Source organism: Ascaphus truei, chromosome 1, assembly GCF_040206685.1.
Source record: "Ascaphus truei isolate aAscTru1 chromosome 1, aAscTru1.hap1, whole genome shotgun sequence".
Classification (NCBI taxonomy): domain Eukaryota; kingdom Metazoa; phylum Chordata; class Amphibia; order Anura; family Ascaphidae; genus Ascaphus; species Ascaphus truei.
In genome coordinates, this window is record NC_134483.1 from 87,510,313 (window position 1) to 87,527,584 (window position 17,272).

The window sequence follows — 17,272 nt, forward strand, 5'->3', positions numbered from 1 at the left end:
GAGATCAGAGAGGTATAGCCCATCCAAAAATATTTTTGGGAAGACAATAAAATAAAAATATGCAAAATTCTGTTTTTCCCTGTTTCTACAAGAAACTATTAGAAAATCATAGGTTATAATCTAGTTTACAACCTATGTAACCTAGGTGTATTCTAGCTTTGTAAATTAGTCAAATAAAGGTTACAAAATGTTTACAAGTCTATTCTCTATGTACAGCACACAGAGACCTGTGATCTAAACGCCCAATACACTACTATTTCATCTACAAAAAATGATCATGGTCAGCTATTACATTACAAAGTAATTTCATACTAGTTTTGAAAAACTATAAACGCTTCTCAAGGTCAGCATTACACAGCTCCGCATTGTGACGTCGGCTTCCAATTAGGGTGTTTGTGACGGGTAAGCCAAGAACAAACCACTTAAAATGGACCACAACGCGTATTGCGTCAGCAAGGGAGGGCGCAGATATATAGTTTCAAACTTAGAGTAACATGTAAGAGAATAAGCAAATAATCTACAATAGCTCAGTATTATTTAAACAATGTATAAGAACTTACCGGATCCCTCCTGCCTTCACCAGCCTTGCCAAGACCGTCCCCCTTTTTCCATCCCATCTTTTCAAGCATTTTTCTTCCCTTGTTGTCATCATTAATTTCACTTTGTAATAACAGTAAAAAAAAAAAAAAAAAAACACATTATTCAGTCTGAAAAAAACGGCTTTTTAAATAAAGCTGTAATTTAGTTTTTTGATCGACGACCTCTGCATTAACAGAACAATATGTTATTTTATGGATATAATGTTCATTACAGTAAACCAAGAAGCCACAAATGCACTTCCAAAATGACAATTACAGTTTGTTTAATAAAGATTGAAAATCATTTTTACACCTAAATTACAAGCTCAATTACATTCAGAGGAACAAAAAAAACAAAAAAATCCGTAATATGTAAATGGATTTACATTTTTTACTCAACCACTTTACTGCAGCAGTGAAAGTGTTAAAATTTGCAGTAAGAGAGATAGAACGTTTTATTTGAAGTAAAAAATAAAATTACTTTGGTCCCTGAAAAACCAATTGCAGCATAAAAACCTGGAGACCGCACAGTTGATGCCATGGAAAGAAGCTTCCTGCACTTACACATGTACAGATGCAGGGGCGTCCTCTCTCTGGAAAGTGCCTTCACTTCCCACCACTTCTCGACGCCTGCCTGCTCGGTCTTTGTACTTTGGATTGGTCAAGACTTTGTTGTCTTCATAATCAGCGCTCTATAGAAATATTACTAAGTTGTTATTTTCACACTACTGTAGACATGGATAAAACTCTGACATACAATCTGGATTAAATCGAGCACATTTCATGCGCGTCCACTACAATTACATGCGCGACCCCAGAGGGCAACAGAACCAATACATTAAACCTATTTTGGGTTAATAAACCATATAATGATAGGTTCCGGCCGGCGTGCTGAGGCTCAGGGAAAGCGGGTGCTTTCCCTGGCCTTAGACAGTGCGCCGTCAGGGGGCGGGCCAGTGACGTCACGGAGCTGGTTCGCCTTCATTGGGCGAACCGCTGACGTGACCGGCCCTGCGCGCGCTTGCGGAAGCGTAGGCGAGCCACTACTAAAGCCGCTCTCATTGCGGCTTAGGGGCTCACAGGTAAGTGCAAGCGCGCCTCAGCACGGTTGAGCGCGTAAGCGCTGACCATGCCCGAGGCCTTAGGGTATTGAAGAGTTGATCATTTTTAACTCCTTGGCTGCCGAAGGGGTCTGCAGCACTTTGCAGACCCCTTTGGCACCAAAAGGGAAAAATAATTCAGATCAGACTTTTCCCTCCTGCAAATGGAGAGCGAAAAAAAAGTGTTACATTTAAAAAAAAAATAATAAATGTATTGAAAGGGAAAGGAAATTACAGGAAAAGCTAGCGGCAGCTCTGGGAATCCAACAACAACTGCTTTGCATTTAACCACGGATTATCACTTAGGCACCCGACAGGCAACAATGCATTTTTAGGCAATACTTTAAACCATATCTTACCTGTAAGCCATATTTTACTCTGATCTGTTTAAGTTCCTCTCTTCTTAACAGTTCTTTTTCTTCTTTGCTTAGTATTGGACCAGCTGTAAAATATAAATCAAATAAATAAGCAACCTTTATTTAAAGTTTTAGATACCCTTGGCATTAGACTCAAATTATGGTGATGATCACATATAGTTCCTGTGATCGTTTGCACAAATAATTGAACGTGAAAAGGCTATTGGAAGTATTCCTATTCTATGATCCCTGTTTTTCAGTACTGTACTGTATATCAAGAATTGCAAAATGGCATAAATAAGCTGAAAATGGTGTTAAAGAGAAGACAAACTGTTTCAATAGATGTCCGAGGGGGAAAAAAATGTATACTAATAATGCTTTGAGGCATAATTACAGGTTTATATAGACGAAGTGACACTTCCCACACTGAGCAGTGTAATAGAAAGATTAAAGACGTTCTGTTATTGCAATGGTCAATGATTAAAGGTGTAATACCACGTAGCTGACCAGGAAACCACCTTTTGTAATTGGCTTCCTTACATAAATCTAACAATGCTAATAGCAAAGGTTTGGCAGCTTTCATTTTTATGGAAATGTTACAAGTTGAATTTCTTTGGGGCCTCAGGATGGGGAAGTGTTCGTCAATCTAGTGTTTTCTTTACGCTTATCCCAGTCATCAGAGAATCAATACAGATGTGGAAGAGGTGGAGGCTCTGGTTGTGTAAGCCTTGTTGAACAGAGGAAATCAAACCTTTACGAAGTCTCAGCTCACCATGTTTACATAACGGTGGTCTTTAAAAAATGGCAATCACCCAGTCAGATGTAACCACTTAAATGTTACTGTCATTAGTACACATTGGTCCTAAGAAGGACTGTCCCTTTAAGTGTACTAATATCAGCCTAGAACATGTCCGTCTTTGTGCAGAATTCTAGACCAACAATAATTTGTGTGAAGCAATAAGATGGAACAACCTATTTTTTAAACTCATAATATGCACATTGAATCATTAATGAAACGAAAGCGAAGAAAATGATACTGTATGAAATGGCTGCCCTTTTCCCTGCACCCACTCCCGCCAAAACAATCTTTATACTCCCAAAACACTTATCCGAGATCTTTCACACTTTAAGAACCAAAAAGCCAGCACTTATTACACAAAGGTCACTGCACAGAACGGAAAACAATTACCGAATGGTAGCACCAACAAAAGAGATGGTTATGCTACCAGGGGTGGGAAACTCCAGTCATCAAGGGCCACCAAGAGGCAGGTTAAGGACATCCTGAAATATGGGTGATCTTGAAAACTTGACCTGTTGGTGGCCATTGAGGACTGGAGTTGCCTACCCCTGTACTAGAACGGAGACTGTATACTTATCTTTTACATATTCCTTCTTTAAAACAGAAATAAAGGCCAATTGTACTCAAATGTAGTGTCAACTAAATCACTCCTTCAACCAGGCATGACTGATTCAGAAAAATAATCTATGGGTGCATGAGGAACAGCAGGTTAAAAGCATAGGTAACGTGTTAATCCAGAGACCAATTTGATTATCACTTCCTAAAGTCAAAGGTTTTTTTACCCTTGTGAAACAAAAATGACAAATGTGAAACTTTTTTGCGCTCCCCGCTGGGGCAATACAATAATAGGTTATTATTGGAATTTAAATTAAACTTACATTTTTTATATCATCTCTGCTAATTTGTTCAAATGGATTGTCACGGATGGACTCTAGACTAAAGCATGACTATTGCAAGTTCCAGAACAAATGATCTACTCTAAATCTACATTAGGAATTAATGCTTTCGTTCATGGATTAAAAAAAAAATACAAATAGGTACACTTAACAGAAACAGACCAATAAGCGTAATTTCCTTGACATTAATGAAGAAAAGCATTTCACATCACATGCAAAATTGTCCACAGCTTGGTGCTTTTTGTGTGGAGAGAACAATGTCACAGGGCCTAGAAGCAAACAAAGCAGCCACTTGCTTTGTAGAGAACGAAAAATGTTTTTGGTTCTATCAAAACATGCTAGTACAATATGACATGACACTAATGAATGAGTGTAAAATGAGCCGAGATACCCGTGACGGTATGTACAGTATATATACAAAACGGTGAACCCTACCAGAACACTCTTCTTTCTTATTCAGACGGAGATGCGCTCTGACCTGCCCGGGCTCACATCCATCACAGGTATCACTGCCAGGGTGTACATGAAAGGACAGTACTGTTTCCCCAAACTTTACTTCATCGCCATGCTCCACCACATAGGGCTCACATATTTCTTTAGGCTGTGAGACAGGAGGAGGAGATGGACCTTGTTCATTACATGCAGCACAGAATCCAAACCACCCAGCCCCACTGAGGAAGATATTGCCAGCCCTTTGACATGACTAAGACAAACATTACTAGACCGTTTTAGAATGGGTTCACTGCACGAGAACTGCTGTGCATTACCTTACAATGCTAGCTGTAGGTTCTTCTACTAGCCGAGTGATATGAAACATTAAATGTCTACGTCACTTCCTTTACTAGGATTTATGGAATGGCTTTATTACAATGACTGGTTACTAGTATTACATTTAAGTTGTTTAAACACGTCACTGCCACCAAGATGATGTTAAACAGCTGTAAACGAGGTACATTTTTTTTTTTACATTAGATGATCATTTATTTATGTAGTCCTGACATTCGACAAAGCAATACAATGAAGGAGCAGTGTGCTATATATGACAAACAAAATGAAATACCAAGTAAGACAAACAGGTACAAAAATTGTGACCACTTACAATCTTAAGGGGATAAGGGGCAATGTTGAAGCAAAAAGGTATAGTGGCTGCTCAGTGTGGGACCGGAGTATGTCTCAGGATGGAGTATGGTCCAGCTGCACAGCTGGTCCCAATACGTTTGGGGTGTATATATGTTAAGGGTATGCCTGGTAGGAATCCTTAAATCTAAGTTTTCAGGGTGCTTTTCAAAGTCTGAAAGCCTGGGAAGAGTCTGATGATGCGTGGTAAGGAATTACAGAGAGCGTGCAGAACACAAAGGTCTTGTAGGCGGAAGGGGAGGTAATAAAGGAGCAGAAGTGGAGGTGGTGTTTAGGGGGGTATTTGGAGACAGGGGCTGGAATATAAGGGGGTGGAGCAGCATCGTTAAACTCTTTGTAAGTCAGAGTGAGGATTCTGAATTTAATTGTAGAGTGTATGGAAAGCCAGTGTAAGGATTTGCTTAGTGAAGCAGCAGAGGTGGAGCGGGTGAGTGGGGTAAATGAGTCTGGCAGCAGTGTTTTGGATGGATTGGAGTTGGGACAGGCGGACGAGGGGAATGTCAACTAGGAGAAAGTTGCGGTAGTCACGGTGGGAAAAGATTAGCGCGTGAATTAGAATGTTAGTTGCGTCATGAGAAAAGGACGGATCCTAGCAATATTTTGGAGGTGGCAGGACTTAGCGAGGGATTGAGTGCGGCTCTCGGCTTTCTCCTCTCCCGTAGACTTTGAGCGCAGAGAAGGGTCACATGACACACACACACACATGCAGATGCCGGTAAGTCCTCGCGCAGCGAAAGGAGGCGGTTTTAAATCAGGAGCTGCGTTATAAGCGGATCGCGCTATATCGGGGTTGAGCTGTATAGAGTGAGAAGAGCAGAGGGCCAAAGACAGAGCCTTGTGGGACCCAGACAGAGAGAGGGAGCGAGCACAAAAAACACCAGAGAAGGAAACACTGAAGTAGTGGTTAGACAGGTTGGACATGAGCCAGGAGAGGGCTGCATCAGAGGCTAAGAGTGTGGAGTGTGTGCAGGAGTAGGGGGCTGGATGTCCCCATTTTCAACTGGAAGAACGAACAAGTGGAAGAGGAAAAAGTAAGGAAAGGTTAAAGGGTTATTTCAGAAAGCCACCCAAGTAACTTGCATTTAGCACTTCAGTCTGAACAAAGAAACAGTAGCATGTTTAATGCAGGCAAAACAATATGAACAATGCCATATTAAACATGAGGGCTTTCAAAAACCTTTTAAGAGTCTCCTATAAACATACAACCTCACACATTTGCTAAAGCTATAAATCTTATGCAAAAACAATCCTTACTTTATTAGCCCTGAAATTGTTAATGAATGACAGGTGTAAAAAAGAAATCCTTACCTGCAGAATCTGATTGCCATTAATAACGGTCCCATTTTGGCTACCTTGATCGACAAGAACATAACTTTGCAAATCATGGTCAAAGTAAACTTCTGCATGAAGCTAAAAACAAAACAAAAAAATATTACATGAACCCAGCTCATTCTGCATTCTCAATTCAGACCACCAACAGTTAAAAAAACTTCTATCCAGAATATTGAAGCTGAAGAAATTCATATACAGGGGAACAGAAATTATAAGTACAATTTCTCACTTTTGAAGCTAGCTTGTATAGGAGTTGCTAAAAGTGTTAGATGCATTTACATCACTCTTCAGAGCACCGCCACACTAATGGTTTTTTGGTGTACCCGATTACTTTAACTAGGGCGTCCTGCCATAATGCCCCATCCTTACCAAGAAACCTTGCTGTCCCTATAGCAATCAGCAGATACTTCACTCCCCATAGCAGCTTGCTAAAAACAACTACCTTAGCCTTACTGTCTCATTTTCAGCTCCATCTTTGTTTGCACTGGAACATTCTCCATCAGTCGGGCATTGTTAAGGGGAGGTCAGCCATACAAGATTAGCTGGATAAAACCCCATAACCCAGGGGTTCTCGATTCCAGTCCTCAAGACCACCCAACAGGTCAGGTTTTCAGGATATCCCTGCTTCAGCACAGGTGGCTCAGTCTCACTGACACTGCTGAAGAAGGTATATCCTGAAAACCTGACCTGTTGGGGGTAGGGGGACGGGTCTTGCGGACTGGAGTTGGCCACCCCTGCTTCATATCTTTCGGGTGTACCGTAATCAATTTGTCAGTTTCCCGCAATGTCCTGTACTTCCAACCATCTTCTATTGAAGCACAAATCTATTCATTTAGTTTAGGATATTCAAAATCACCTGTATCACTTTCATATTTTCCTAAATGTCACAACTACTGCAACTTAAATTTACATACTTTGTTTCCAACCCTCCACTTCTACCACGACTACAGAGTTCTTATTTACCAGGAAAGATTACATCTTCCTGCTACCACAAGCAACCTCTAGCTACTCCAGTTATCAACGTTCTGGAGACGCCTCGAACAATTACACACAGCACAAAAGGAAATCAAGCAAGAAGCTGATGCAGTTAAAAAACACAGATGTGCAGATGGAAGCGAGGGATTTGAGGGCCAACAGAAATAAAATCAAGAATATGAAAGGTTAATGAGGGCAACAACTAAAATGGTATAGCAAAGAAAATAAATAAACACCAAAGAATGAAAAATAAATCATGTAAACATTCCATACAACATATTTAAACAGCATACATTAGCTACAATATCGTATGCTATATTTTAGGTCTTATACACTTTAGGATATTACAGAAACATCTTAACTTTCAAAGAGGCCTTTGACAGAAAGGAGGGTGCATAAAAAGCTTGGATACATTTGCCTCTTGTAATGGTCAGTGTTTTATAAATAAGTTATAAGAGGGCAGACAATGTTCATAACAAGAGGCAGTGGAACAGGAGATTCAGAAAAAAACAGGGGGGTCCCTCTAAAGAAAGGAGTTGGACACAATGGAACTACCAAGTAGGCCCTTATTCATTTGGCAGTGAAGTCACTTCCTGGTGGTGTGGAAGATTTTATTTCCATTCATTTGAACGAAGGGAGATTCTTCCCCATCGCTAGGAAGCTGCTTCATGGCATACTGAATGAGGGAATCAGAGATGTACAAACGAAATAAGAAACCGACGGATAAAGTGACTTACTTTACTGACGCTAACCTCTGGAATCCGAATTGTATGTCCCATATCCTTCTCTCTGGGAAGAAAAATACATGTCAATGAACATTTGCGTACATCATTTATATAGGACCATTTTTTCAAGTACACCACATACTGTAGATGAATAAGAAAAAGTGTTGGTTCTAAAGTTTTGTAGCGGTAGTCAAATGTACAAAGCACAGAGACTAAAAAAAAAGGGATGATGGAATACAATCGTTTCATTCAGATCCCCCAAAAATGGTTATGATTTGCTACCCATAAATATGGAAGTTAAATCTTTCTTTGCATATGTTCTCCTGTTTATGTATAAAGGGCACGTCTGTACTATAGCATATTTTCAAGAACATACCTTCCAATGGTAGCACGTTTCACAGCTGTAATGATGTACAGGGATCCTTTCTGTAGCACTGGTGATCGGACAACAATTACTCTAATACAAGGAGGCCATATTCTTTCTGTGTCTTTATGCGGTTAACAAAAAAAAATTAAAAAAAGGAAGTCAATTACATGGATTGTAGTTTTTCTTAAACATCATAAAACATTTGCATTTATAAATCTATTTGGAGTTAGAGCTACATTAAAATCAACAAAACAGATATGGCTTAACATTTTTTCTTTTCTTTCTGGAGGGCCTCATAAGACCAGCAAGTCCCCCCCAGGCCATGATTTAGGTTCCATATTCAATACTGCATGGAAAGAGATTGGGAGTGATGCATGAAACTTTACTGTGCTTCCCCAACCACCACCAAGAGAGCTGAATCAGGCCACCAGGATTAGAAAAGTACGAGTAATTCAGTTTGGTGGGTTCTCCGCTCCCTTTAAAGTAGGAAGAAAGCACCCAAACCAGTAAACATAAAATCAACCTCGTCACTATTGTTACCTCCCAACCAGAATGGCACAGGGAAAATAAATGTTGTTGAGTGGCTTTGGTGAAGGGAAGCTTACAATTCTGAAACAGTTGGGAACACCCATCCCAAGATTCTCATGAACTATTTTATCCTTTAGTCATTCCCTACCTCGCAGTAACCCTACAGTAAGCGTATTAAAAAGGATCCATAATAAGCAAGCTGCTCTTTTTTTTTTTTTTTCCTGATGCTACATTGAAACAAGAATGATCCTATGCCAATTTTTCTGGAATCATTATAGTTCGAGACTGGCTTCTCTTATGCAAGATTTGTTTTTGGGTTGTGCAAATGTTTTCCTCTCCAATAAAAATGCAAAGGGGGTAAATTGTATCTAGTCCAAAGCTGCTGTCTGGGACGTTGTTGGCTGAAAATCCCCATTGAGGTCTATGCAACTTACAAATTAAATGGGGATAAATTGGGGGAATCCTTGATAGAGAAGGATTTAGGAGTGCTTGTAGACAGCAGGCTTAGCAATAGTGCCCAAAGTCATGCAGTAGCTGCAAAGGCAAACAAGATCTTATCTTGCATTAAACGGGCAATGGATGGAAGGGAAGTAAACATAATTATGCCCCTTTATAAAGCACAAGACCACACCTTGAATATGGAGTATAATTTTGGGCACCACCCCTTAGAAAAGACATTATGGAACAACTAGAGAGTGTGCAGAGAAGAGCCACCAAATTAATAAAGGGGATGGACAATAACTTATAAAGGAGAGGCTAGCTAAATTAGGTTTATTTACATTAGAAAAGAGGCATCTAAGAGGGGATATGATAACTATATACAAATATATTCAGGGACAGTACAAGGAGCTTTCAAAATAACAATTCATCCTAAGTGCAGTACAAAGGACTCGGGGGCATCCCTTTAGGTTGGAGGAAAGGAGATTTCACCAGCAACAAAGGAAAGGGTACTTTACAGTAAGGGCAGTTAAAATGTGGAATTCATTACCCATGGAGACTGTAATGGCAGATACAAGAGATTTGTTAAAAAAAAAAAGTTGGACATCTTTTTAGAAAGGAAAGGTATACAGGGATATACCAAATAAGTATACATGGGAAGGATGTTGATCCAGGGAGAAATCTGATTGCCAATTCTTGGAGTCAGGAAGGAATTTATTTTTCTCCTTATGAGATGTCATTGGATGATAGGACACTGGGGTTTTTTGTTTGCCTTCCTCTGGACCAATAAGTAAGTATAGATATAGGATAAAGTATCTGTTGTCTAAATTTAGCATAGGTTGAACTTGATGGACGCATGTCTTTTTTCAACCTCATCTACTATGTAACTATATGGGAATTTTTGGCCAGAACAGACACTTCGGACTATACAAAATGTACCCCTAAAGCTTTTCCTTAATCAGCTTTAATGATAAACTAAAAACAGGCTACAAAAGCAAAGGCATTTTTTTTGTTTCAGAGTAGAGAGCCTAATGCAGAGATTTTTAAATAAATCAACGTACTCAAAAGTGACACATCTCATCGAGAATATAAAATACCGAGACATTCTATTCTAGCTGCAGGTCGGGCCATCCGTCAGTGAGCTGAAGCGTAAGTGGGTAATGCAGCAAGAAAATCCTAAAAACATGCAAGCAGATCTACAAAAGAATGGCTGCAGCAGAAAAAATCCCATGTTATACAATGGCCTTGTCAAAATCCATCAAAATGTGGTGGCAGGACCTGAAGTGAGCTGTCCATGCAAGGAAGCCCTCACATGCCACGGAGTTGAAGCAGTTCTGTAAGGAGGAATGGGCCAAAATTCATCAAAACCGATGCGAGAGACTGTTTAAGTCATTGCTCTTCAAGGTGGTGCCACTAGGTACTGAATCTAAAGGTTCACATACTTTTGCACACATGGATATGTGGTGAATAATTTTTGGATAAATAAATGTTAAAAATGTATAATGTTTTTGTGGAATTTGTTTAATCAGGTTATCTATTATTAGGATGTAGATTAAGATCTAATAGGATGTTCAGATATTTCAAAACCTAAAATGTTAAGTGGTTCAAACTTTTTATCGCCACTGTATGTAAAATAGCATTGCATATAAAAAGCAGCAATACCAACTACAGTACCTGTTTTAGTTTATTTTTACAAATTGATAACCAGGGGGCCTCCCGGGCTGAGCCACACTGCTTTTCGACCCAGGACCACACTGTTACTGAGACAATTACTGGGTTTACTGGACAGCGTTTTCTTTCCTTTAGGGAATTTAAAATGGCCATCAAATATCGCAGGGGAAGACGTTGTGGCTTCCTATTGGACGGACGTTCAAATGTATATGAGGGAACACCGGTAATCTCACGGATGAGGTGGTCCCTGGAGCTAAAAGGATTAAATGGCGTGGATCAGCTCTGAACAACCAGAGTTCTAACTCATTAAAAAAAAAACATAGCTAAAAATGGCTATTTTAAACAGTGATGGGGCCATGCAAAAGGAAGCGAGAGGGGCAACCAACAATTTAAAACTGATAAACCAAAAAGTAGGTGGGCAGAAAAGGACCAAAAAGTAGGTGGGTAGAAAAGGACAAGAGATGGTGTGGCAGCCCATATGCCCACAACTTGCGACATACAGGTTGAGTGCGAAACACCAAAATTAACCTGCACCCACCAATTCGGGAAAAATAGTGAAAGGAAAGTGTGTAGCAGAAGTCTGAATGTATCTGTTCCATTATCTCCAGCGGCAAAACAAATGTTGTGAATTACTACAACATAATACAGGCATACCCTGGTTTAAGGACACTCACTTTAAGGACACTCGCGAGTAAGTACATCTCGCTCAATAGGCAAACGGCAGCTCACGCATGCGCCTGTCAGCACGTCCTGAACAGCAAAACCGGCTCCCTACCTGTATCAAAGCTGTGCGCAAGGGGGAGACTATAGAGCCTGTTACACATGCGTTATTTACATCAGTTATGCACGTATATGACGATTGCAGTACAGTACGTGCATCGATAAGTGGGGAAAAGGTAGTGCTTCACTTTAAGTACATTTTCACTTTACATACATGCTCCGGTCCCATTGCGTACATTAATGCGGGGTATGCCTGTAGTGATGTTTCTTGAAGATCACAATACTAAACTGGCTACATTCTCCAAAACAGCAATACAGAAGAAATAAAACTGCAGAGGAAGTTTTAGTTACTGGGGCATCCATTTCACTGCCAATAGCTACTATAATTAAAGCAAATGAAACGGGTAAAAAAGACAGTCTCTGCAAAATTAGCAATATTTAACAAAATTAGTTCAACTACAATTTCTAATGCTGAATTCAAAAGACAAAAGCAGCAAGCTGTGTGTTGCAGCTTTGAAAATAACCTAGTGTTGGAAAGTAGCAGCAGATCTACATACTGTGCCCTACAGAGTTACAGAGAAAATGAGTTGTCCGATTACCATGCAGCTACCTGTCTTTAAGTCAAATCTGTAACAGTGACTTCCCAGCTCAGTCACCGACTGGTTTGCTAGTCATTTCCTGTCCAATGCATTTCAAACCTCTCAAAAATGCTGCTAAGACAGGTAATATCTCCTGAACTGGGGGCTCCTGGTGGTAAGACAGCAGCTGTCCTGCACGTCAAGACCCTCTCAGTATTAAACAATGCAAAATAAATAATGATTGAACAGGGCAGACTACTACTTTAATGAAATACAAAACTATAGGTCTAACTTGTGCAACAAATAATTTCATTGGTGGCAGTATAATTTTGCCTTTGCATGCAAACTATACACAAATTAGGTCACCTTCAATCTCAGAGCTGTTTGTATTTACACTATCTCCACTGGACATGTCTTCATCACTGGAAGTCTTCTCATTTTCAGAGTCTGTTATTTCACCCTCTTCTGGCTCACTCTCGTCTGAAGATGAGGAACTCTCTCTGTCATTTGAGTCCGTATGCAAGTCTACATAATGACTGTTCAGCTTAGCCTTCTTTTTTCCATTAGCAGACTCTTCCCTCTCAGAGGAACTTACTCGATCATGAGCTGTACTGTAGTAAGTCGAGTTGTTAGATTTTCTCACCTCCTCTGTTTGAGCATCCTTGAAGAAAATATGATATTATGCAGGGAAGGCATAGAACAAAAACATCTACCTGTATAGTGGCATCTTCAACACAGCTCCACAAGTGAGTCTTCAACTAACATCTCAGAAGAAAATTGAGTTTTCCTAGGCATAATAAATAGCTATGGATTGGTAGACAGTTTTATTGTTTCTTTAATTAGATTTAATTAGGCTAGAACTGTACATAAACCCTTATGTGGAAATGAAAGTGAATGCCTGAAAGTGAATGCCTGAAGTTATTAAATCCCTAGATTCCCAGTTTTGAATGCTGTTTTCTGATGTACAATCAGATCCCACATTTCTTAACATCCCCCAAACCACAATAACCTCAGAAAAAGATTATTCAAAAGATGTACAATCCTCACACTAATAAAAAAGGGCTCTGTAAAACAAAGGCCCATGTGGGTAAATTTCAACAGATGCCAAATCACCTCTAAATATCCAGAAGAGCAAGTATCACAATAAGTAAAACATTGTTTTACAATATAAAATATAAGTTTTCTTACCCCTCAATGTCCCATGTCATATAGGGCCATTAAAGGAAAACATACAAGTAGAACAAGTAGTCACGAGTATGCTCAGACAAAACCACACTTTAGTGATAAAATAATGCTATTAAAAAGGTCAAAGCTACAGTCAACAGGCTCAGATGAATCTCTGTAAGAGTAAGAACTGAAGGTACACCATTATGACACTTCAATATATATCATGTGATAGCTCACTTTCAAAACCTCATTACCACCCTTACACGATTGTAAATCTCTCCCTCATATGTAACAATCTTAATTTGTTCTAACTTTGTTAGTGTCCCAATGCATGGAATGGGACATTTGGTCACGGCCACAACCAAATAACCACCAGCATTCAGCTGCAGACGGGCCCTCCGCCGCAGCCAATCCACCACCGCTTCTAAGGCAAGTTTGACTAGTCAGGGTAAGTAAGGGCCTAGGCACTTACCTTAGCGGCAAAGTGCCCGGCAACAACCGGTCCCGGTAGTCATTTGGTCGCGGAAAAACAGCCACGACCAAATGTCCTAGACCACCAAGACATACCCTGCATGTCATAAGGGTCAGCATTCTAGGCGCCCTATGATGTACAGGGCACGTCATACTAAACATGATCGTACTCTCAACCACACGATTACATCAAGCAATCACGTGGTTGCCGGATGACCAGTGGAAGTCGGATGCCTCCATTGGTCTGGTGCTCCAAGGTTTACATTTGTTGGTTGCTTTCTGATTATGTCAGTTGCAGCCAAAGGAAATTAAAATGGCTTCTGCAGTTATACACATTAACACAAAAGGAGTCACTTCTACACTGAAAGAGAAGAAAAGATGCCAGCAGCCTGTGAATCTTGAAGAAAAAGGACGGGTTGAGTTTGTCTTATACTATAGATGGCTGTTCATGACTAGATTATAGAATTATTCTGAGTCGGCTATTTTGTCTCTTGTAGAGGGGTTAAGGGAAGTACCTTGAGGTTCCATTGACTCAAGGGAACGGGCATAAGGAAAGGGCCGTTACCCTGAAACGTTGCCCCGCTTACCCTCCCCATTGTTCTTATATTTTTACTTGTTTCGGTCCCCCCCCCCCCTTTTTTCCCCTCACACTCCCCTTCCCTATATACTGTATATATATTTCCCCCCCCCCTACTTTTGTGCTTTGCAAGAACCATATACTTTGCATTTACAGTCGTTAAGCATTCCCGTTTGTGATACTTATTGTTTTATTTCTATCGCTATTAAATTTGTGGCTTATTCCTAGACTCTTTTCGTTTTCTCTATCAATCAGTATGTGCTGGAGCCTTTTGCTCATTTGCGAGTACTCCCATTCCATTTTATATGTTTACTATTGTCTACCTGGAATTTATAACCTGGTAACGCATACACACTAGAGGTTTATCATACTGATTGTTCTGTCCTCACCTGTTTCTATAGCCCCACCCTCTGAGCGCCCGGTGAACAGTATAACACATTTATTCTCTATTTCCTCTAAGCAGTGGGGCGTGCATGCATACACGCTTGCCCGTCTGTGTCCATCAACGCATGCGTGAGCCCATGGCATCTTCTGCGCATGCGCGGCATGTGGGAGTGGAACCGGACGTTTCTGCGCATGTGTGTGAAGCGCCGGTCACTTCTGCACATGCGACAGACGCGTTTGCGTGGCATGCGCGAGCATCGACAGCCGCTTCTGTGCATGCCAACAGTCGCTTCAGCGCATGCCCGCTTCTGCCAACACTTCCATTACAAACTTCCGTCTCCATGAAGGAGATTTGTGCCATCAGAGAAGTTTCACTTAAACAATACAGGGTGTAGTGTGAAGTGTTTAGTGACAATCTGGGTTACTGGACATTGAAAATATGCTGCACTTTAAGTGAGCAACAATTTTGAAGATCTTCGTAAACTGGAACTATACAACTTCTTTATAAAGTCTACACAGATGTTAATGTGAAGGTTATATATACTGTATGTTCATTCACACAGCATTGTAGTTGTAATATTAAAAAAAAAATATTACACTTTTTTTGATGGGATTTCAGGCGTCCATATAAGACATCACGGAAAAGAAGTTGAAACTAACACTATTTAGACTACAACAAAGACAAGCACAGATTGAAAATATACAATCCTCACATGAACACCTCTGTTAAAGCAAATTTTTTATTTCTTTTTGTTAAACTTCTGATTATTCAAGTAATGCTGCACATTTGCAGTGGTCTTGATTTATGGGGTCCAATGCATTTGCTCCTAATTTGCCATTGCAGCTTCACTGCCTTTTTCATAAACTGACAAGATGGTTTTGGTGTCTTAACTCTACCTTTACAAGATGGTGTGAATCCAAAAGAAGAAATCTCCAGACTAGCCATGTTTTCTGTCAAATGATGTACCTAAAGACAGGATTAATAGCAGCGAATAGTCAACCTCACACTAATTTTTTTTTTATCATTTGAAGACGCCATGGGGGTTAGGCCTCGGTCCCGCTGCGCTCGTTGGCGCGGGCGGCCATGTCGCGAGTTCCCCACCAGCAGGGGAATCCTCGCGAGCCGGTCCCGGTCCCCCCTGGCTGCACAGCGCACTACACGCTGTGGCGCGTCAGCCGCTATGGGACACAAGAAAATGGTGTTCCCTAGCGTTGACGCGTCACGTGGTGTGGCTGTGAGCCAATGGGGAGGGGAGGCTTTGGGAGGAGGAGAGGCTTCGGGGAGCAGGGAGGAGGTTGGAGTGAAAGCGGTGCGTGCCTGTCTGTGTGTGTATGTGTGTGTGTGTGTGTGTGTGCGCGCCTTAGTGCGTGAGTGCCTGCCTCTGTCTGTGTGTGTGTGTATGTGTATGTGTATGTGTGTGCGTGTGCGTGTGTATATGAGTGCCTGTGTGTGTGTGTGTTTTACTTACCCTCAGCAGCTCCAGCCCGAGTCCGTGGAAGGAGGGGGGGAGAGTAGCGGGTCCCTCCGCTCAAGCCACGCCCCCCCTCCCTGTCAAACCTCCCACTCCCGCCCACCTCCCGCTCCCTACAGACCGCATATCGCGGTCTGTGTAGTGTCAGCGCACCGCCTGTCTGCAGTGCGGGCGCGCTGACTCTGGGAGCGGGGCCTTAGCCTTATCTACCATCACGTGATAAAGTGCAACTCATTAGACATGGGGTGGTCCACTCCAGTCCTCAAGTGACACCAACAGGTCAGGCTTTAAGGATATTCCTGCTTCAGCACAGGTGTCTGACAGCCACCTGGGCTGAAGCCGAGATATCCTTAAAACTTGACCTGTTGGTGGCACTTGAGGACTGGAGTTGCCCACTCCTGCACTAGACAAAACCAATACTACTTCATTACCTCAGACACATGTCCACAGGTGTATTAGGCAAGATCTAGTTGACATTGGTATATTGCAAATGAAGTCACCTAGAATGCTTCAGAACGGAGGGAAATAAAATGTAGTGAAAAGGCACGCACCTAATGTTTGTCATTTTAAAGCACTTACGCAGTCATACGAGGGATTCAAAAGAACATCTAATATGCTACTCAGGGCTTCAACCTGCTGTGCACTTAAATCTTTGATGCGTGCGGTATCACTTTGCTCTACTGCAGGCACCTACTGTGGTGAAGGGGCTAAGAAAGCACTATGACCAATCCACATTTGTTTACTGGGAAAACTCAACTTCCATTTCATTGGGCTCATTTATAGACCAACTCTATTTTATTTATTTATAACATATTTTACCAGGAAGTAATACATTGAGAGTTACCTCTCGTTTTCAAGTATGTCCTGGACATAGAGTTATGACAAATAATACATGGTTACAAATACAGTTACATAAGTGAACATTATATACAAGACATTGCATGCACAGCTAAAGCAGTAACATTTCGGGCATTATTGAAAACCCTGCTCTCTGAAATTAA

General features: G+C 41.0%; 1 protein-coding gene across 1 annotated transcript in view; it reads right to left on the minus strand.

The window, feature by feature from the left end:
- Nucleotides 1–17,272, minus strand: part of AGGF1 (angiogenic factor with G-patch and FHA domains 1) — a 32,958-nt gene that overhangs the window by 3,932 nt on the left and 11,754 nt on the right. The window contains exons 6-13 of the mRNA XM_075576671.1: nucleotides 12,567–12,861; nucleotides 8,275–8,386; nucleotides 7,911–7,962; nucleotides 6,175–6,276; nucleotides 4,165–4,330; nucleotides 2,038–2,120; nucleotides 1,143–1,270; nucleotides 561–660 (exon numbers count right to left, since the gene is read on the minus strand). Of these exons, the coding sequence (XP_075432786.1) occupies nucleotides 561–660; nucleotides 1,143–1,270; nucleotides 2,038–2,120; nucleotides 4,165–4,330; nucleotides 6,175–6,276; nucleotides 7,911–7,962; nucleotides 8,275–8,386; nucleotides 12,567–12,861 (1,038 nt within the window). The remainder of the gene's footprint in view (nucleotides 1–560; nucleotides 661–1,142; nucleotides 1,271–2,037; nucleotides 2,121–4,164; nucleotides 4,331–6,174; nucleotides 6,277–7,910; nucleotides 7,963–8,274; nucleotides 8,387–12,566; nucleotides 12,862–17,272) is intronic.